We start from the raw sequence: 23,243 nt of genomic DNA on the forward strand, positions 1-23,243 counted from the left end.
TTGTGTCAGTGTGAGTGAGGAAAAGAGGACAAACAAACTCAGGGTGTTAAGGATGAAATAGGGCCAGCTTGTGGGTGGGAGGGTCTGTTTTGGAGTCCTAAGGTGAAGCCAGTCATATCCTGCACACCCACCAGCCTCAGAGTTCACACAGAAGTGGTGTTTACCTCCCTGAGGCAGCCCATGAAGTTGTTGCTAACTGGAGATCCAGGCAGGTCGGCTGTGCTAGGGCTCCCTCCGACATAGAAAAAGTCATCAGAGCCTAGCATGGTGTAGTCTTCTTGCGTATATCCTGTGGTGGTCAGAATCCCGTCGACGGATATTGTTACCTGAACAACAAAGCAGAGGGAAAGGACACGCTATACTCAGACAGCCTACTATAATGTTATAGCCTTTTTTCTCGTAATCTAGGTCAGAGTTCCCTACATGTTTCTTTTTTTTTCTGAAACCCATTTTCATGTCTGTTTGTTTGTTTGTTTGCTTGTCTTTTTTCTTGTTTTTGTTGATTATTATTTTGTCCAGTTTGATTAGTTAGGACGACTGCAAGACTTAAAAGGAACACTATTCTAGTTAGAGAGTTAGTCAACTGCCCATACTACAGTGTTAGTATTGCTGCTACTGCAACATAAAAGTATTTTAGCAGACACAAAAATGGTGTTAGTAAAATGTTATCTAGGTTAGTTATTATTTATTATTATTCCATATTAGTATGTCCAGCAGACGTTTCTACAAAAGAAACCAGAACGTGCCACTAGGTTAGAAAGGGAGCACATGCTATGAAAAGCACAGATACCTTTTATTAAAGGACAATGACTGAGGGTAAGAGACAAAAGAAGACATGCATGCATTTGTCTTTTCTTTTTGTTCTCACGCACACAAAAAGAAAAATCTCCCAATTTTCCTGATTGGGATACAGAACCAGTATTTTGACACTTGCCACAGTGTCAGATGCATGCACAAGCCAATGGACACTGTAAAAACCACAAAGAGAAGTCAGAAAAACACCCAAGACAAAATGACAAACACAGCTCAACCATCACTTTCACGTCGACAAATGTGGCATATGCAACAGGTAGTCAAAAGTGCATGCCATGCAAAGTGAATGGGGGATACAACTGGCTGAGCCAAAGAGCATCAGGCCAGCCAGACAGGAGAGGGTCCTCATTATTAACCACAGCTTGATGCAAAAGGCTCGAAATGATGCTCCTAAAAAGGTGGATCAAACAGAATTGGACAGGAAACAAGTGAAATAAAGAGGAGAAACCAATGAATGAACCAAGAAAAAGGTTTCGAAAAGTAAGCAGAAGAGTACCAACCGCAATTTCCTTTTTTTTTGTAAATGACGTCTACAGTAAAAAAAAAAAAAAAAAAAAAAAAAGGAAAGGAAAAAAACACACGGCAAACCCAAACTAAGAAACAATTAGAATGATATCTACCGAACAATGTAGTTTGTTTACCATAGCGTGTCCAATGCCTGAGTGCTTTGTGGAAAAGGGGGGAGAAAGGAAATTAAAAACTGTGAACAGAATAACGATTGTTACTCAAATAATATATGATGGTCAATACTGTTAGTACATTGTCAAACGGCAAAAAACCATACTGGTTAGTAGTGGAATGAAACATTCCATGAATGATGTTAGTTTGTTTCCAAAGCATGTTAGTAACATAGAGAAAAAAGGGCAAAATAAGTTTAACAAGAAAAAAGCAGACCAAGGAAATAACAAGAATGCACAAGAGGTGCAAGTGCTCAACCAGTAACTCCCTGATTTCCTTCATGGTGTTTTTTTTTTTTTTTTGCACCATTTTCTGTATGTGACTAGACTGAGTAGCAGAAAAAAAAACGTCCTTACCCAAGTCCCGACAAAAGGTTATGATTGACAGACATGGCTCATACGAAAGAATGCCTAAAGCACATCAGTTGACCCTCTTAAGAAAATTCCCAAGGCCATTTCTAAAACTTTATTATTATTATCATTATTGCTGCTATTGATATTAGGATTCGTCTTCTTTTGTACTTGGTTTTAGGCTTCAGACCAATCCAGTGTATCAGACTTCCCACCGCTCATACAATACTTTACCTCCGTTTGGTCTTATTGATGAACTTTAGGATCACTTTACTGCAATGAGACAAAGCAAAGGAGACCCTGACACAGAATATGGAGGATGGCAATTTTGATTCCCCCGCAGAGCATGCACTCAATATGCTTTGTTTTCTTTACAGTTTGAATGCAGTGAATGTTCAAGCTGGCCAGATCTTTAGGTTTGTCAATAATCAATTGGCTGATTATGCAAAAAGAAGCTGTGGTACTGAGGTGAAGATAAACATTTCCCACGAAATGAGCAGGAACAAATCTAGAGATTTTTGGGTGTAAACTGCAGTCATGTGAAAAAGTACTCCCTCTTATAATTCTAAGGTTTTACATATCAGTACATAACAAAAATAATCCTTAACCTGACTGAATTATACAAAAATGAATGCACAACTGCTTTTTTATTTTAAAGATTGTATTCTAAATAACCTGTTTCATCTAAAAATGATTTTATGTTCTAGTACAATCAGTAAAGTATCTTTATATTTATCTACATATTTTCTCATCACACATTCAGTTCAACGAGTCCTTCCAGCTCACAACCTTACTCCACTGTAACGTCCTGTAGTGCTAGGATCTGTACGTTGGCATTAACACTTTTAACACTTAAGTCTGCTACTGTTGCTCCACAAAACCAACCACGTTTTTGGGTAGTTATCAATATAGTGCAGGACTGTCTCTACGTGTCAACTACAGGCACATGGGTTACACTTAACGTACATCACCCTGAGGCAAGCATTGGTCCGAAAGCCTGCAACCTCATGCAAACGAAACAAGTAGTTTTGAAACGTTTGCAATGTATCCAGGGTTATGGGACTCTTCTTGAATTCGACAGCGCAAATTAGCTTGATTAATTAGGTGAGGGGTTTACGGTATTCAGCTTGAAAGACCTGTACAATAATTTCACATTCCCATGTTTCCTTTGCAGAGACAAATGCCGCAGTGTGGTATTATTAGCTTTCTGCTTTCCTAAACCTAGATAATGTTGGGGTTAGGGCCCAGTGAGAGTGATTAATGTTTCCAAATCATCTAGCAGAGCCTGTGTGTATTTACGAAACAATATCCAATGAACTGGAAGCAAAGTTCCAGCTGTCTTGTCACAGCAGCTGTTGTACCTACAAGTCGAGATGCACCCAGAAGCTGAATCCACTTACTCTGGAAATGATTAATTATGATCTATAGGGCTATAGGTCTTCTGCCTAGTTGGTATGTGGGTACTTCTTTGCACACCTGTAGCAAAGGTCTTTCACCTGGGGTTCTATCCCAAATGCCATGCTGCTGATTCAGCCACCTACAACTAGTCAGGCCCTAGAGAACTGGAGGAAATTACACGTGCTATTGTAATAAACCCAGAGGGTAGATTGTTGAAACCCATGCTTTAGTAACCTTTGGTCTCAAGGAAAGCGAAATTTCAACCAACAGGTGACCCTTACATCAGCTGAAACTGAGCATTCAGTTACTGGTGAAAGCCACCGACAGCATGCCAGTGTTGTGCCTCAACAACTCTTCTGCCTCTTCAGGTTGGTCATGGGTCCAACTGATGGGCCCTCCAATCATCCTCAAGGATGAACAGCCTCTTGCAGAGAGCTACATCCTGACCCAATTTACTGTATGCTGGCCTGCTGTGAATCAGCACAACAAACACTAACAGACCTCTGCTGATTTACTCCGGCCAGCATGATCTGCACTTGCCAGGTGGATTATTTACATATTTGTTAAGCAAAAACGCTATGCTTATTAATATCCTCATCTCATAACCAGGCTAGAATTTGTTCTGCTGATATCCTGCAACACTGCAGGAGTTGTACCACCCTTTGGTGTTAAGAGGCCAAACAAGATTTTTATAAGAAATCAAATTCCTAAAACTCATGTAAAGTCACTCCCCTGTTTCTTAGGAGTATAAGGAGGTGAATCAAGACCATAAAGCAAAGCCCATTAAAGTCTATAAATCTTGTAAGAGGGATTTGCCTGTGCTGGAAATTTGACTTTGGTGCTTTAAAGTCTAACTCTAGGTTTACCTATGCTCTACATAAAGGTTTTCTTTTATATTAGTAAAAAGTACAGTGTGCTAGCAAGTTCGTTTGAATGCTTAAATACAACAGATTCATAATGACCAATATCACAACTGTACTAACATAAGCACTCAAATGTTTTTGTACCTTTTCTCCCCTTTTTTTCCAATATTGTAATTTTTGTTAATACAGACTATACTGTACGTACTACCCTGAAATTTGAGTTCAGTTAAATTTGTTTTCCCTTGACATAAAAAACAGTATTGTGTCTTACTTTGCACATGTTGATATGTAAATGACTCTAGAAACTTTGCATAGCTACAACAAAGGTAAAATGTCATTATAACCTTTCTTTTTAAAAGTTAGGGTTGATTTAAACTGTAACTTTACACAGGCCCTGATTCATATCGAGATGTCCCTGCTCCCTCGTGGTTTTGTTTCACTCTCCACCAGAAACCATCATGATTAAATTTAGCAATTTAATTACAATGTCTGGGAAAAATAATGTATTGTATGATGGTAATGATTTAAGTGCATTTGTTTTAATTTATTTACTGAGTCTCCATATCACCCTATGTACTGTTACCTGACGTAGATTCCTTGTTACTTTGACATCATGCCAATCATTGTCATTAAATTTCCCATTGACTGGCTCCACAAGAGCTTCAAAGGCTCCAGACCCCAAATTAATGACGAGTGAGACCGCCCCATTTTTCAGAGCCAGGTTGACGTAATCAGCTGATTTTCCCGTGTGCAGCATCAGTCCATTCCTCTGTAGGGTTTTGAATGACAATGTGATTTCATCACTGCTGCTTTGAATCGGGTTCAAGGACAAGTCGTAGCAGAAGAACTCAGATCCTTTGAAGGTTGCGACAAACTCTTCTTTTCCTGCAGAGACAAGGGAAAGAGAAATGTGTTTCATTAATATAATGCCCTCTTGGGTGCCTGTTGGAAAGGTGTGAAAAAATATGCGAATAAAAGCCTCAAAATGTTGAATTGATAATAAATACACTGAAATTAGATTGTAAATGAAGGTATAAAAAGAGACATATTTATTTAACATTCCAATGACCAACCATAATCCACCATAGCCAAAGGAATGCAGGGAGATAATCCCAGGCACTTATTTCCTTTAAACAGCTCCCCGGCTGCTCTGCTGGCTCTCGCACCATTCGCGCTGTCTTCTCTGCATCTTTCCCCTTTTCCTCTGGTAGAGTCGGACTCATCCAGAGGAAACGTTCCTGTTTACCCTCAACTTTCTCAAGATGTTTGTCCACTTTTTTTTCATGTAGCGCCTACATGTAGGCACTCATGTATGTCACAATAAGGCATGAAAACATCCTAGAACATTACTACTATACTAAAAAAAAGAAAAAATAACCAATGTCTGAAAATGTAAATTAAATCTGTAAAATGCTTTGTTGTCATCAGTAGTGCTACAGCAGTGTGCTTGGTAATTACATTTTGTTAATTATAAGATTCTTCAATTATCTGCACTACAAAAAAGTGGTTTTTGCCAATTCTTGCTAAAAACTCTGTAGCACGACCACTTGAAGATGACACATAAAATATATGCTAACTGAGAATGTAAGATTGCATTTCCAGAGGGATGATGAACTAAATGTGATATAAAAAACTCAAAGAATTGTGATTTATGATAAATTTCTCTTACAAACATATATATGTTATTAATCCTTGCACATGTGATCGTGCAAAGTTTTCTTCAGACTGGCCCACCCATTAAAAGGAGGAGATAGCGTAAAGGCAGACATGTATCCATACATAATCTACGATCATTATACTGTAGTAAGAAAATGATAAGAAGATAGGTAAGAAAATATCAAACATGCCTTTTTTTTTACTGTGCACTGGTTACTTTTTTTATTGAATGAAAGGACAAGAGCACAATTATGGGCAATTAAGTGCAAATTGTATCTGAAACAGCAGCAACTGAATTTAGCTGCTATCATAAGATCCAAGCATCAGCACAGTTAGCATGCACAAACAAAAAGTTACCAAAAAACCCAGAGTGAAGTAAAACTTGTCTTCCAACCATAACCAAGCAGCCAGAGCCTGATCTTCAATCAGTAACGGGGTCAGTGATGAGCAGTCAGATTTATAACATTGTAGCTACTGTACACGTGTATGTGTTACAGTAGTGAGCGCTCTGAAGTCTCTTTGCCTAGTTTCCAACTTTACTTTGCATATACAACTTTGTGTTCAAACACTAAAATAAGTTTTGTATGTATGTTCTCATACAATAGGGTTTTCTGTTGTGGAACTATAGCCAATGGTTTATATTGTCAACTGGTAATTATCTGACACAATAGTAAGCTAATGAGTTATGTAATAAATGTTTTAATCTACTGTATTATGTAACAAATAATGCAGTACTTTTTCTCGGTAACAACCCCAACATTGGTCATCAGCTATTAAAACCTGCTCACACACCTTAGATAGGAAGACAATTGCACAGTTAGAGCAATTACTGACAAAGACTAATGGAATTCAAAATCGAAGAGCAACAATATGACCAAAGAGTGCCAGCAATAAAAATTATTAAATCTTCTAAATAATAGAGATTACTCACTGCAGTTAAAGAATGACACATTGGTACGGTATTAATATGAAAATTTATATCAAAATTTACAAATGACCAAGAGCTCTAGATGTGTTAAGAGCAAAAGAGCACTCCTCGGCCGTCGGGCTATCAGCAAAGTGACTGATTTCTATAATATTTTATTATATGATTTGGCATAGCAAAAACATCCTTGAGAAAAACCTTAACATTCTGAGACAAAAAGAAAACAAAGTGACATTGGACATCAGTGGGTGATGCATGTGAAAACCTATTAGAAAGCATTTAAAAAAGGTTTAGACAGATAACAAGCCATTAAAGCTACTAGCAGAAAATAAAGCACCAAAAAACAAATGGAGCAAAGCATTCAATTATCATAAATGGGGCTGCACATTTATATATGCTTGCCAAACAAACACAGACACACAAATTAACACACACACATATGCTTTGTATACCAACCAGTCATGGATGCAACAATGTAAGAAATGAAAAGGGTTGCTGTCCACAACAATTTGTCACCTCATTGATTTCCCCTTAAACGTGCTATAGTGCACCTCTGGGAAAACTACAAGGGGCCATAATTGAAGCTGACTGGATCTCACCACTCTTTGGTCATTCCCTCTATGTCTGCGCTCCCTATCAGTGAAAATGAGAGAACTCTACCCTCTTCACTAAATCCACCCATCCCTGCTTCACAAGCTCAGTGACCACATAACAAATAGAGCCAATAGTTTAGGGTCATTCTCATTTCTCTCTCCACACATCCCCATGCCTTCAAGTCAGAGTTAATTCCCCTAACCAATGGAGAATGAATTGTGTGTGTATAGCAGAGGCATTGCTTAGAATTTACAACGTTTGGGGGCCGGGCCCAGAGGGAGCTTCAGGGCCAGGGGATGTGCAACTTCTGTGGTGTTTACATTCAAACTGGGTTACTCAGATGTAAACATATGTATGTTTTTGGGCTAGCTTACATGTCTGATAATTGATGCTGCTATATCTTTATGATATATTGCAATATCCAATATTTATGTGAAAAGCCTAGACAGAAACATCCACACACTTGAGTCAAGATTTCATTTTCCCATTTCCAGCTGATTTATAGGTAAACCAAGCTTTGTGGTCAAATATAGTTTTGTTAAAGGTATCTTATTTTGCTGTAAAAAGCACTGAGGAATACTGACTGGGAAAGCTTCAACATAGTATGTCTGTAATGATATGCTAATTAGCTTTGTGGCACTGTGGTGATTAATACCTTGCTGGGCTAGTGAAAGCTGCAGTGTTTAAAGATCTTTCAGGTAACCTGGAAAATGCTAAAGTTACTAATCACAGTTATGTCATTGGGGTTACATAAGCTCTTTCATCCATGGGCAGATAGAAGAACTTTATCCTGCACTTGCACGACTTTGGGCTAAGTTTAGTTAGTTAGGACGGAGGGAAAAAAACAGCAGCTAAATATAAAACTTTTGAAGAGTGAAGATATGAGCATTACATAAGTTTTTACTGTGTGACAGGACAAGGTTGTGACAGTAAAGTGCAAACTTTGTCCAGGCCAGAAACAATGATCCACTGCTACTAACACACAGCATTTTTATGTGAAATGCTCTTTGGGTTGGTTTTTACCAACACTGCTTTCAGCTTTGTGGTTATACTAAAAATACAATAAAAAGATTTGTTTGTGTGTGTGCGTGTGCGCGCGCGCCCTTCATTTGGATAAAGATTTGTGCCAGTGTGTGGGCATGTAGCCTAAGATTTTCATTGTTTACTAGTTATTATGTGGTAATGCATCTCAAGCCATGTTGTGGAGTAATATAATGTAAAAAAAAATTACAACAGATGAATAACATAACACATAAAAAAATGGAGTCACATTTATTACTTTGATTTTTCTATTAGAAACCCCAACGCTGTTGACTTACGACATAGGTCACGGTATTAGACTGTTTTATGCAAAGAGTGTCCCCAATAATAATGAAGAAAGGTGCTATTTTGTTGCTGCTTCTCCTGGGTATTTGGGCATAGCCCATTTGTCTCTCTGGGCAGACCTACAAACTACGGTCAATCAAACTACAGCTAGCTGCTGGCACATCAATGCCCTTGAGTCATAACACTGAATGAGAACAAGAATTAGAGCCAGCTTCTTTAGTGTTTTTCAGAAAACAGAGGACAGAAAAAGACATGAAAAGAGTGAACAGAAAGCTCCTAGGGAAAGGCCATAAATAGACACAAAGGTAAAAACTTGTCACAGTGTGTTTTTCTGCATCATTCATCCCACTTTTTTTAAAGACAACATCATATTGGTGCCTTCACCAAAACCCATTTTACACTACATTTAGAAACTGCAAAAACCTCCATTAGCAGGATATTTTAAACGTCGTGTTTTGCTTTCTTTTCTTAGATCCGTCAGAGATCTAAGACCTGTGACAAAAATAATTGTGCTTCAGCACTCTCATAATCCTGTGATCTCTTTCAAACGTACAACTGTCCTCGTCCATGCAAAAAAAACAACTGTTAATCAACAGCAGCTAACTAACAGTCATTCAGGCATCTCGTTCTCTATGGTCACATCACATTTGTGCATATATGGTGCAGAACTAACTACTCATATTGATGGAAGCAATGCAAGTGTCCGTCACTCAAATTAAATTACAAAAGGTGTGAGCAGAGTTGGCGCTGCATGGCACGACCACAAAAATCAAGGTATGCTTCACTGCGAAAAACAGTAAAGGCCGCGTAACTGCCTCTAAAGTATCATTCAATCCTAATTGAAGTTGACTATGTAGAACCAAATCACTCATTTATTATGAAGCACCAAGGGGCTTACAAGCTGGAGCACGTCATATGTACAACATTGCCAGCATGTGACCGAGCGACCAGGAGGCTCCTCATCAGTCACTTTGCTCTGACACATAATCTGGCTACTGCTACTCTATGGCTGCTTTTTAAATTAGCTCGCACCCAGGGGAGCACATTCCCTGTCAACATCAAATCATGACACAACAGTCTGAAACAGGCTTGGCAGCATATGAGAAAAATTACCCATGAAATGAACGATAGGCAAAGCTTTGATTTTAAGTGCAAATTAATCTAGTCGCTGACACTTTTGACCCGATTGTGTACAAAATAAATTTGTCAAAAGTAAAGGTGAAAGTATGGCAGAAAAGTTGAAACGTGGGAGTAGAAAACACATTTTACTCAAACGGCTTTTAAACGATACAGCCGATATCATTATTAATGACAAATAATGAGTGTCCCCCAGAGTCAAAAGAGACTAAATGAAAGATGACACATAGCAAGCAAGACTCATACTAATTTTATGGGCCTGTAGAGAAGGTTTCGAATTGCTCAAACAGACACAGCAATTACGGTTGCCCAACTCCAATTGTGTCATCTTCTTCATGACAGCCCTCAGCATTAACTGTGACTATAGCATGAAACTCGACACCACTGTTTCCCTGTCAGAGATTTCACCCACCTTCCTCACACCACTATAAATACTCGTTTTCAGCTCTCGGTAACAAGCTGAAGTAAAACGAGCTCGGTGTGTAATGCTCAGTATTTTCAGGTTCAGAGCGAGTTCAGAAAAGATGCACTTCCAAAGAAGCACCTGTGGAATTTTAGGGTCTAGCTGCGCCATCAAAAAAGGATACCAAAGCCATGCAGTGTGGAGACCAAAGTAGTTTAATTGTCTGTGGCAAAGCTCGGTGACTGACACTGGATTTGACTCTGTTTTCATTCGCTTGCTGTTTCCTTGCTTGATTGGCAGCCTATTAAAATGATACAGAAGTTAGTGTCTGGCATCCTATTAAAATGTTAGGAAGTTAGTGTCATCAAGCTGGCTTAAGCCTCTTACCGCATGACAGATATAAGAGTTTCTGAAGTGCTACATTCTTTGAGAATATATTTTATTACATGATTATCACACAGTTCAAAAGACTGAAGTAAAAAAATGTAACTGCTCGCCACTCCCAAGGTAGACATCACTCAAATAACCCATAGGAGTTCTTTGAGGATATTTTTTGACTTGTGTTATTTTCAATTTTAAGTCAGCAATGTAAATACAATTTCTACAAGGTATTTTTTTCACTTGGTGATCGTTTTGAGTGCCATCAAAGAGAGAGAAAAGCCTCAATTAGCTGTGTTAAATATTATCAGACATTTAACTGACAAAGCCAGCATGTGCAAATCTGTGTGAGCTTACACATCCACACACTAAGTTCCCTCAGACACCATACTGTGTGAGCTTAACATATAGTGTCATTTAGATTCACAGTATGATGGATGTCGTGCTGGGCTTAGAGAGAGTCCCCTTCCCTAGCATGAGTCCGCAGAAACACTTTGCCCATAGTAAATTTACTTATAATTGGCTTTGCCGCTCGTGTCATTAAGGACAGAATCAGGTGTCAATTAGGCACTTATTATATAACATGTAGCTCATTTTCTGCAAGCAAAGAGTCATGCAAGATTTCTTCCTCTTTTTGTACAAGTGTGGTGAAAAGCAGGGACTGAGTTATTCTAGTGGTAAACATACTGGGTGGCATTTATAAAACATATACCATTGCAAACAATAAACTTCAAGCATAATACAATTATAAAGGCCTCACCTCACCCTGAATCTATCTTAAGTACAAGTAAATTGTACATTGTGATTAATGGATGAGTGATACAAGGAGGTGAGCTCAAAGCAAAAGCTATTAGCTTACAAGAATGCTCTTTGCAGATTTGTGTTCACTGCAGCTGCTGGCATGAAGCTGAAATGAAGGTCAAAACTTCATCCTGTTTTTGTTTTTTTACAGCTATTTTTCTCAGCCCTCTAATAAAGCATGAAATGTGATGCAGATGAAAAGGGAATATGACTTCATGCTGTTGTATAGTATGTGCGTGTTTTCAGAGTGCTAGAAAGTAGTCGGGGAAATCTTTTACATTTTTTCCCAATAGCAGAGAGTCAAGCAACCATTTCACAGTCTGTCAGCCAAATCACACACAGAGTCAATGTCTGTTCACTCTAATTGGCAGCGTGTCAGTCAGGTGCACGCGCTGCCCTCCTCTGGTATCTGGTCCCATGAGGACACAAAGCTGCCTCATCCACAACTGGCATCGCACCTTTGATGATGCACACACCTGTGCACACATTCCTGCAAGGCATGAAAACAGACATCCACCAGCTAATGGAAATGATACAGGCGGACGCACACCTCAGAAAGACAACACTAAAGAATCTGTTTTTCTCAATACCTTTGACACATAAACTGGATTAAATTCTAATAACAACACTGACTCCTGCAACTCCCACATCACAAACTGCAATTTCCTCTCAGCAGAAAGTCAGACAGAGAAAGTCTGAGAAAATATTTCTTCTTATTTAAAACTGACCACAATAAGATCTCATTTCCTCTCTTATGATGCCTTTAAGATATTCCACTGGGAAAACCAAAAAAGAGCAACAACAACAACAACAAAAAACAATTATGCAGAACAAGCTGTGTCCCCATGAATCATGATGTCATTGATTTTTGAAGAAAAAAATAGGATAAATGTGATATTTATCACATTTTGTATCTTTTTTCAAGGAAAGTCATGACAAAATAGATCCTCATATGTCTGAGGCTAAGAAGAAAAAAAGGGGGGAAGTTACAGTCGGGAAGTGAAGCATTACATTAGATGTTTTGGCGCATTCCCTCAACAAGAACATTTATGTGGAGTGAGCTTAAGAGATATCTCACCCCCTGAAAAAGCTCCATCTTGAAGACTTAATGGCGCTGGTGAGAGACAAGGTAGAAAATCTCTTGATGGTACCGAACTCTGTTTTTATCCAATGCACAGAGCAACGGACGGCTAAAAGTGTTGAAGGCTGCTTAGTTCTTAAGGTTTCAAAATGGCAAGAGGCATCATGAGGCAACAGAATCTAACAGGACTTTAAAAAACGAGGGGGAAAAAAAGAATAAAATAAAAGACTCAGAGACAGGCAAATGCAAAATGAATATCCGTGCGCTCAGTCAAACAAACACTGTATGAGCACACGTACAGAACAGCACACTTTAGCTCCAAGGCTCTCATTTGCTTTCGGCCTATTACAGAATCACAACAGCATTACAGTGAAGGAGGAGCGCAACGTGCTGAATACTAATCTACAAAGGCCAATCCATTCCTACAGTGTAAATCCAGAGGATAATAATGTAAGCCTTGGAGAGATGGGGGATCAATATCCTCATTAAAAGAGAAGCATTTGGATATTAATGTATAGTTAGCACTTCATTTAACTATACATATATTTAGTTATAGGCCAGAAGAGCACAAACATTTTCCCCCCTTTAAAAAAATGTAATGAGCCCATCTGCAATAATTTATCATACCTGATGATAATATCTGAATGTTTACTAGAGAACCAATGAGCTGCAGACAGGTGTGTAGTAACATTTGATAGCAGATTTCTGTCTGAATGGGCAATATTTGAAATGTGCTAGCAGCTATAAATCTTCGCCGTGCGCGCTTTAACAAGCTGCTCAGTTTGGATGTAACCTTGTCAAGGTTGCCAGCACAGACCCAAAGTGCATGCTGTGAGAGAGCTGCAGAGGTTACTGTCCACTTTTGATTACTGGAGCAAGAAAAGAAGCGTCTGACTGTAAAGGACCGGCATTTGGCAGATGTCTAATTTGGGCCATATACATGGAGGCATTCCTCAGACAAGAGCAAAGTCAAGAGGCGCTGAAGCATGTCATTGTACAGAAATAATTCATGTGCTAATTACATTGCCAGTGTGTCTCAGGATGATTTCTGTACAGAGCGGCTCTTGTCTTCCCAGCTCTCACCACTGAGATCCACTCTCTGTCACACACTCCATGAATCCTTGATAGTGAGCAGACACCCAGACACATCAGGAAAGACACTTTCTTATCCTTATCCTCGCTGCTCATCCCTCATTTCCCAGACAATACACACATCAACTTCAGTATTAAGACACAAAGCTTAAGTATGTCCTTGGATGGAATATTTATCACACAAAGAAGGAATTACACTGTTGTTATCTGCCATTTGGATATTCTAATCGTTTTTGGTAAAAACTTTATTATGAGTAGTGCAAAAAAAAAAATCTAGCTCTAGATATGTACTACATATGTGTATTGCTCTATATGTTTCCCTACTGTATGTGAAGTACACTTAGACATCCAACAAAAGTAAAAGTACTTAATCAGTCTTGGCGGAAACAGTTTTGTATTTCATGAGCTGCCAAAAACAAGAGCTTGACTATGACTATGAGATCCAAATACAACACCAGCTATCCCACATGTTTCAACGTAATATGTAACATTAGCCTTTCAGGAGGAACCAAATAAAATATTTCCACCAAGCCATGTTTTACCAAATCATGTATGAGTGTAAAGGTTTTATATTCTTTTGTAAAGACCCTGTCTAAAGAAACTACATGTCTCTGTGGTAGCAGCATCGTGTCTTACAGCAGCACCCAGTATACTTTTTTGTTCTTTCAGTTCCAAAGTCAGCACAATGAAATCAGATTGTTCATTCATGCCTTTCAATAGTCTGACACTGGCGAAGTGGCCTGTCTGTCACGACCAGTTTTTCAGGTGCAGTGAGGGGCACTTGAGATAAATGTATCCTGAACCTAAACCAAATCTTCTCAGCACATCACCTCCACTCTTTATTACTCAGACAAGAAAACGGGAACAGAGTGCCCTGCAGTTGGGTTTCATGGGAAGCTTTTCTTTTGTTCTTTTTTTTTTTCTTAATTGTGCTTTGTGATCTGAGTTTTAATGTTCAGACAACAGAGGTTTCCCAATAGACTATGTGCACGAGCTTCCCCGTGGTGAAACAACATATCATAGCACATTGAGCAGCGTCGTAGCCCGTTTAAAAATGTGCTCCAGTGAACAAATCGCTGCAGGTCAGTGAAGCTTGACAGGATCACAGCATCACCTCATCAAGCTGCTGGGCAAGGTCACCAGCAGCACCGGCGTTCTGGTTGTTCTTGTTGGCCAAAGAATGGCAATTTTCAACTTCCACTACTATATTTAGAGCTTTTCCAGTTTTGCTTGTTTTTGATTTCCAGTGTTGTCACACAAAGATAAAGTAGTGGCTTCCCAAACATTTGCTTTGTCACTACACTGGGCATCAACTTTCCCAAATGTATCCTTTAGATACTTCATAGGCTTTGGTTTCTTCTGTGTGACGCCGCAGTGAGACATTCACAGACAGATTTTCCTCAGGACATGCTCTATGCATTTCACAGACATCCTCTCACAAGTTGCCTGTTGTAGAGCCAGCACTGTATTGAGGGCTATTTGTGCAAGCAAAGACAATACATTCTTCTTTGTGTCCCACACAGAGCCTCCAAGCAATGAGTAAGATCACACTTAGGTATCCTTAGCAGTGGCGAACCAGAGCCAAGCACTCCATAACAGTGCAGATGAAACACAGGTAAAAGAAGGGTGTCAGAGAAGTATTCATACTGTCACTGCATCTTTTCTAAGGCTAATACACCCCAATAAAGCTGCACTACAAACAAAGGCTGAAGCATAATTTCTTCACTTAGCAGGTGATGGGGAATCATGGTCCCTCTTTACTGCTCAGCATCAAATCAAATAGCCCTCCAGGGGCTTTAATGAAATCCACTCTGGTAAGAGGATAAATAAATGTATAGACTAATTAAACAGCCCTGTAAGGGATCACATTGCAAAATGCAGTTGCACTATGGTTAATCTATTCCCTGGTTTTGGAGTCTGCTTAATCAGATCAGTCCATTGCTCTAATTACATTGACGGCGCTGTCCTCAGTAAGGTTTGCTCACAGAGCGTTGTCCTATATGGCCGACCCTCCTCCCCCTTTCCATCACCTTAACAATTGCTAGCGGCAGGACCCCCTCACCGCCTTTATCTACAGGGGGAGATTGTCCGCCGGCAAAGTTGCTGACCTATGGAGAGAAAATTACTCACTTTGGGGTGTTACTGTTTCAGCAGCGCTATGGCCCTACTGACACTAGACCAAGGTCATTTCATAATGGGTAGTGGAGCTGCCACTCTGGTGTCAACAGGCCTGAGTGATGAGGGAGAATGTAACCAGTTACGGTGACACAAGTCAAGGCTACGGCAGCGTGATAAAGATCAGCCTCTATCAGGAGTGAAAACACCAAAGAAGGATAGAAAAAAAGATGATCCTGCATTTTGCCCCCCTAAGCCTTCAAAGCAGTGACAAATAGATCTGCTCCGTAGCGTCTGCACAGACGTTCTGTTTTGCATTCTGTCGGAAACAGCAACAGCTACACCATGGGGATAAATGCATGTGATAGGTGAGAGCAGTCATCACAATGCAGCAATACCGTGGGAAGTATTGACTGTGTTACAGCTCTTTTCTCTGGTCACTGTCAATCCTGTCAGTCCTATGAATTGATCAGTGGGGGGTTCACATCCATCAGAGTGACTCATCCAACAGCGATATGATGTTTCAGAGTCCAATTTATCCTATCCCCTGGGCTGAAGTAGATTGGAGTTTGTACTTTTATCGGTTTGTTTCCTATTTCAAGTGTGTCTTCTTTTGTTCCTCCACTTTTAACATCTTTATCTATACTTGTACCATTCCTGAATTCTTCTTTTGTTGGCTGTGTCTGTCCCTGAACTCAATCCAAGGCTAAAGTGAACTGTCAGTGCTTGTTTCCAGATCCAGCTCAATACATCTGATTGAGACTTGAACATGCAACAGTTTAGACTAACACGTTGTAATTTGCTTGTTAGTACAAACACTGATTTCAAAGTAATTTATCTAATTAATCAAATAAAGAGATAAAAGAGGCTCTGTGAGATTCCTTGGTTTGTTGTAGTGTAAAGTAAATATAAGAACTTCAGCAAGTACTAATGCTCGTCTTCAATCAATTCAACTAAAAAGCTTTTTAGATTTTTACTCTCCAAAAACTTTTTGCAAGTTAATTGTAGGTGTTATTCTGAAAAGGTGTAAGCAGGATTAGGACAGTCCATTAATATTTATGTTGTTTTCTTTACATTGTAGTTCATTTGAACTTATAAAAAATAATTTGTCCTTCATTGTGGAAAGATGAGAGGATGTTTGGGGAGCTTCACAAACCTTTCGTTGAGCCAAGACAAAAGCTATTATTTGCTGTAAGTTACAGAAATACTCTGTCTCCAGTCTGTGCACGTGTAGTTTCTGTTTACTCGTCTGCTCTGAACTAATACAGTGCTATCCTGGAATAGACTTGGGACTTAATGGGATTTCCTTGTTTCAGCAGTTTAAAAACAAAGGAATAATTCTCAACATACATAGCCTAATTCCATTTTATTCCTTCTGCTGTAACAAATAAATATACAAAGGCTGACATAGATACAGTATGCAAAATGCACATTCTACAAAAGAACAAAAAAAATGTGCACATTTGTGCTTGTGATCCTATGTTTCTACTGATGCTTCTCAAGAGGGAAAGACTCCATCTCTACAGCACTGCACAATAAAAGCCTGGAAATGTACAAATTAATTACAAGAACATGGTTGCTTTTTGTCTTCCTCTGAAGTGTGCTCTAGAGGGTGGTGAAACACCCCTAACAAGGTCCCCAGCTTGCATGTGCTTCTTTATGCTTCTTCAAGAAATACGTATGAGACAAAGAGAAACAGGGGACAGTGTAGACTCTTAATCATTTTAGTTCCCCTCTTTAAACCATGTTGTTCCTCCGCTCCTCGTAAAACTCGCTCACTCTGGCCCAGTGTTTCATTGCAAGTACAAAGCTCCGTAAATGTCTTCCATTTTCCTTGCAAATGATAAAGACAATAAATAGATATAGTCCAACCGTTCCTGCTGTATAATAATGCCGCTACTATATACTTACTCACTAATGAAAGCTGGCTTTCTGTCAGAAACATCGGTGAAAAGATCATGTTCATGTGTTACTTTCTGGAGATTCTTTCTCAAGCAATCTTCATCAGGGCCATAGCTCTGGGTGACTGAGCCTTTTACCTATCTGCAGTATCCAGCCACCTGCCATGGAAATCACGGCTGTTTCCGCCATATGCCCCAATGTTCTGCCAAGCCTCTCCGGTCTGTTCCGCCTTGAGCAAATTTCATTATGGGATGGCTGGGAGCACACGGCACTGCTCATTAAGGCTATCAGCGTGGCACGTCACCGTTTGTAACAGGATGGATGCAGGAGGTTGCTTACCCCTAGCACAGAAGATCACTTAACATCTTTCGCAACTGTGGATGTTTTGTTCAGGAATGAGGGTAAGATACCATATGGTCTTCTCCAAATACACACGAAAATCAGGTGAGAACTTAGCTGAATTCAGATAATATAATAAAGAAGCTGTGAGTGAGATAAGAATAGGATTACAGTGGAAAATAACTACATTAACAGTCTGCCATGGGCACAGAAAATGGCTGGAAGTTGTCCATTGGAACCAGAACGAAGGAAAACTTTAAAAGTTTCACCGTTCAAAATCACTGCACAAAAAATAGTAAAGTGGCACTATGTGGATTTTGCAAGAAGATTTGACGTATTTCTCTTCTTGCAAATGAAAATTGATATGTAATGAAAAAAGTACCTTTGCTCATTTCAGCACACAGCTTTATAACCTTACCCTGTCTGGAGTGGCTGCTTGCTCACGGAGGTTCTCCTAGAAGCCTTGATACTTGGCACGCGCATCATGGTAAATGGTCTGTATTTATATAGCGCTAGTCCCTAAGGACCCCAAAGCGCTTTACACATCCAGTCATTCACCCATTCACACACACATTCACACACTGGTGATGGCAAGCTACATTGTAGCCACAGCCACCCTGGGGCGCACTGACAGAGGCGAGGCTGCCGGACACTGGCACCACCGGGCCCTCTGACCACCACCAGTAGGCAACGGGTGAAGTGTCTTGCCCAAGGACACAATGACCGAGACTGTCCGAGCCGGGGTTCGAACTGGCAACCTTCCGATTACAAGGCGAACTCCCAACTCTTGAGCCACAATCGCCTTGAGCCACAATCGCCTTGAGCCACGGTTACTTTGCGTTAATAAGAGCAAAACCCCTAACTAAATGAATGAGAAAAGAACCATAACTTAATAAGGTCAAACTAATTAAAGACAACAACAACCAAAATACTTGGTAGCTTTGCCCCAAAGTTAGGTTTAATTCCAACTAGCTGTATTGATATGGGACACAACACCAGAAGCAACCATACTTATCCATATATTCAACACAATAACAAGAGATTCTGGCCACCACGCTAGTCTACTGTGTGCATGTCTCAATGTAAAAACATGATTGGCTGATATGTTTCCCATCTCACTGATTCATTTGGGACTTGGGAAGGACAACCACTATATTAACTGTCACAGAACACTTCAATAGACTTTCTTGACTTCTGAAGTCCTTCACTTATAATTTCTCTGCAATTACCTAGTAAGACTGATACTGCTATACAGCGTTACTATCATGTTATTGTCCACTTTCGACCAGTAACAGCAATAAAAATATTACTCTTTGACACCCTGATGCTTAATATCTAATAAGTCGCATTGAAACAGCATGGAAAAGTTTACTATTACGATCTGCACATAGTGGAACGATTATATGTATAACACAGTGGCTCGGCTACATGGTGTTCTGGCTTTTAAATAATCATAATCTGCTGAAGAGTGTGTAGAGCTAAACAGCTAATACCCTGCTGGCAGGCTATTCTGGCTATGCTAGCACACAATGTGTCTAATAAGACAGAGCCGATTCACTAAAAGATAAGACGTTATTTTCTATAATACATGAGCCAGTGTTGCGTTGCCATGAGGCGGTGGCAGTTGTCCACTAACATGGTCAGCACATAGCCAGATGGAGCTGAGCCACAGGGATCAAACGGAGGCTTGCATTTTCTGCCAGCTAACACCCACGACCCTCTGACGTCTAACCGCCCAGCTACTCTCTATCTCTTTACTACCCTTGAAGAAGAAATGAGTTCACTTTGCTCAGGTATTACAGGCGCAGGGCTTGGAGGTGATACTGAACACAACAACAATAATAGCTTATCTCCTCATCTGTCTTTTGCATTGTTTACTTACAATTGTATCCCCCTTTGTGTTCTCATGCGAGAAGGCCAATTTGTGGTCTGTGCTGTGCGTTGGAGAGGCAGAGTTTAGCATCGCTGTGCTTTAACGTGATGTTCACTCAGCCATACCGATGCCATGCACCCACAGCCAGGACACCGCATTAACCTCTGGAAGCTGCCTGGCACTATCTCACTGGACTGCAAATCTAAACTGCTTCTAGTTCAGAAACCTCAAATGCGGAAAGGAACCAAGGGTGAAGTAATACTCCAAAGAGGAGAGGGGAGAAAAAAAATCAAACACCTAAGTACAGGCGCAAAAAGAACCAAAGGGAACTCGACTTCCTTGGTGATAGATGTGTTGTTTTTGTCCCCTCTAACTCAATTAGTTGATAGTTATAGTATATGAGTGATGCATGTTGAATACTGTATTGATTTCTTCTTAATGGGGCCTTGGCAGAGATGGATGGGATACAATGGTAATCAATCCATGTAGGTAGTTATTTACTGGCTTTAGCTGTCAATGAGCCTGTGCAGTGGCCGAAGTGCATTCACACCACAGTATTGAAAAAGGGGGGGAAAAGCCCAGAAAGTTTAAAGGACAAAGTTCAAACTTCACGTCTGATTTGTGGTTGCAAATTTTTATAGTTAACATCTCAGTCATCGGAAAAGAGTTTGGCAGTTTCAGGGCCTGCGTTTTGCCAAGGCTGCTGATGGATTAGAAGGTGCTTGGATGTGACACGGCCCGGGCCATTAAAATCTGTGCAGGTTTAAATGCATGCTTTTACTTTGGCCCTTAATCAGAGAACAGTGAAAGAAAACTATACAGGAAAATAATTATGCAATAGGATGGCTGAAATTGAAAGCCAGTGAAAACAAGCGCTGCACACAATACCTTTTGAGTTGAGATGGCAACACTGTTAATGCATCATTACTTGTTTACACATCTACAAGATCAGAAGCACAAGCAAGAAGCAACATTAGAAATCATTTGGAGTTGTCTCCACCTGATGAATATAAGCTCAATAGTTTAAAAGTGGACCATGTCAAACGGGCTGTTGCTAATTTTGTGTGTCTTTGCTTTGGTACTGGGTAGTTTGTTTTCCCCATGTCCGTGTGGGTTCTCACCGGGTATGCTGGCTTCCTCTCACGGTCCAAAGACATGTGAGATTAGGTTCATTGGTGATTTTAAGTTAGCTGTAGGTGTGAATGGTTGCCTTTCTCTATAGTTTGTCTTGTAACCGGAAGGTTGCCGGTTCGAGCCCCGGCTTGGACAGTCTCAGTCGTTGTGTCCTTGGGCAAGACACTTCACCTGCCGTCTACTGGTAATGTCCAGAGGGGCCGATGGTGCGATATGGCAGCCTCGCTTCTGTCAGTCTGCCCCAGGGCAACTGTGGCTACAACTGTAGCTGCCTCCACCAGTGTGTGAATGTGAGAGTGAATGAATAGTGGAATTGTAAAGTGCTTTGAGGGCCCCGAAAAGCGCTATATAAATGCAATCCATTATTATTATGTGTTAGCTCTGCGACAGAAATGGTGGCCTGTTCAGGGTGTATCCGCCTCTCACCCTGTGACACACGGGGTAGGCTCTAGCCCCCGCTGGGACCCTGACTTGGATTTAAAAAAACGGATAAATGGATGTAAAACTATACCAAAACTAAAGCAAATCTGTGTTCCTGAGTTTCACATATTAGTTTCTATAATCATCAAAATAGTCACTGTCATTTTACTATAAAGTTGAAACGAAGCACATGTCAAAGTCTACAAAGGCTTAAATACCATTTTACATTTTCAAACAGAAAACTGCCTGTTCCATCTTCAATGAAGGTTGAGACCTTATAATAGCACCTTTTCAAAATGAAAAGAAACTTTCAGCACTGGAATTGAGCCTGAGCCAAACAAATAATTTGGATGAACGCACACAGAACTGAGATGCAGTGTTTTACAGACAATGACAAACATTGTTGACAACTGTCTCTGCTCGGGAACCTCAGGCAAAGTGCAGAAGCAATAATCACAGAGGGCATGATGGGTTGGCACTCAGGCATGATGAAGGGCATGACTTCACATCCAAATGACCAACACCAGCAGCTATCAGCTCTGCACTGTTACGGAGGCAATCCACACTGACGTCTGCCCTCATTTACTACAATGCTTACAGAGATTAAAATAGCCAAGCAGTTTCAACAAATTTAGAGAGCCGAGGGATACAAAGCTAGAGGCAATAAGTCATTTGTGGAAATTCTGCACCCGTTGCTGTCTGCGGCTCCTTTTTTTGGAAGCTAAGATTGTCCTTCTCCTGTGACCTCAGGGTGGCAGTCTGTCAAGCAGGAGTGACACCAAACCAATGTCAAATAGTTCTTAAGCCATAAAAATGGCCCCGGAGTTGACAGCCTGGATCTGTGTTTCCCATTATCTTGATTCATTCCACCACAAAAGTAGTAACCGTGATTTAGTTTGGTGACTTAAGAGCAGATTTTAGTGGGGTCCAAGCACACGCTCAACCCCCGCCCCCTCCGCAAATTAGCATTTACAGGCCTGCTTGAACAATCTGTTATGATAGAGTGCCAGGAGAGGCTTTGTGATGGATATTGAATCAAAAAAAGGCTTTTATAAGAGACCCAGATAATTTAAAGTGCATTTCAGCACTTATGAAAGATTTATAGTGTGTTCCTTACTGTAAATTTAATTGTCCTGCTTCCTTTCAGCTGGCCTCATGGACAAATATATCTGGAGGACAATAATTGAAATATGGGGCAAGACTCGGTCAGTTCAGCTGCCGGTCTGCCGGAAGGATGCTAATGCCTTTCAGCAGCATCAAACATGCAAAGTTAAAAACTAGGCTGATAAATATTTTACAGTTTCTCCCCCAGATGCTTATCTTACTTATCTTTGCCATTACAAACCTACTCTTTCACAATAGCTTACATCTGTTTGTGCTTACAGCTGTGGATAAAGAAAATCCCTCCATTGTTCTCAGTAATTTACGCTCTTCTTGCTCATATAAAAAATAGTGTCCAGTGATTGAATTCTCTATTATTTAAATATACTGTAAAGTGTCTCTCTGTCTTTCAAACTTTCTCTTCTACCTCCACTGCTAGGTGTAATGTGTTACTTTGGAGTGTGTTACACTTCACTGACATTTGTTTATAACGCTGTAATACAATTATTACTGGACTAAAGTACTGAAGCATTTGAAATGGACATGGAAAAAAATGCTGTTTTATGCATACTTGCTTAACACCTGCAGTTATACCATTGCAGTTCACATAAGGTAAAAAATATAAGTTGCACAGCATTCTACAGTTTTTAAGCTGTGATGATGTGCACATTACTTCTAGTTTATTACATGAAGGAAGATCAAAGCTCTATACAAGCAACTGCAAAGGCAACCTGTTTGCTTTGTCTTACACATCGATGACGGGAATACAAAACTGAAAGTTCAAACAGCGCATTAGTTGGTCCCAACAAAGTAGAGTCATTTTCAGCAGCTATCAAAAGCAGAAATGAAGAGCTCTGAAGGATT

The 23,243-nt window shown here is 40.1% G+C and overlaps 1 protein-coding gene across 26 annotated transcripts in view; it reads right to left on the reverse strand.

Annotated features, from left to right (window-relative positions):
• Positions 1–23,243, reverse strand: part of LOC113034636 (neurexin-1a) — a 258,027-nt gene that overhangs the window by 164,784 nt on the left and 70,000 nt on the right. For 20 of the 26 annotated variants that reach the window (XM_026189409.1, XM_026189380.1, XM_026189397.1 and 17 more), the window contains 3 exons: positions 4,686–4,987; positions 1,455–1,478; positions 165–326 (listed from right to left, as the gene is read on the reverse strand). In XM_026189409.1, the coding sequence (XP_026045194.1) occupies positions 165–326; positions 1,455–1,478; positions 4,686–4,987 (488 nt within the window). The remainder of the gene's footprint in view (positions 1–164; positions 327–1,454; positions 1,479–4,685; positions 4,988–23,243) is intronic. The other 6 variants (XM_026189404.1, XM_026189386.1, XM_026189399.1 and 3 more) reach the window with 1 other exon arrangement.

This window comes from Astatotilapia calliptera, chromosome 13, assembly GCF_900246225.1.
Source record: "Astatotilapia calliptera chromosome 13, fAstCal1.2, whole genome shotgun sequence".
In the NCBI taxonomy this organism is placed as follows: domain Eukaryota; kingdom Metazoa; phylum Chordata; class Actinopteri; order Cichliformes; family Cichlidae; genus Astatotilapia; species Astatotilapia calliptera.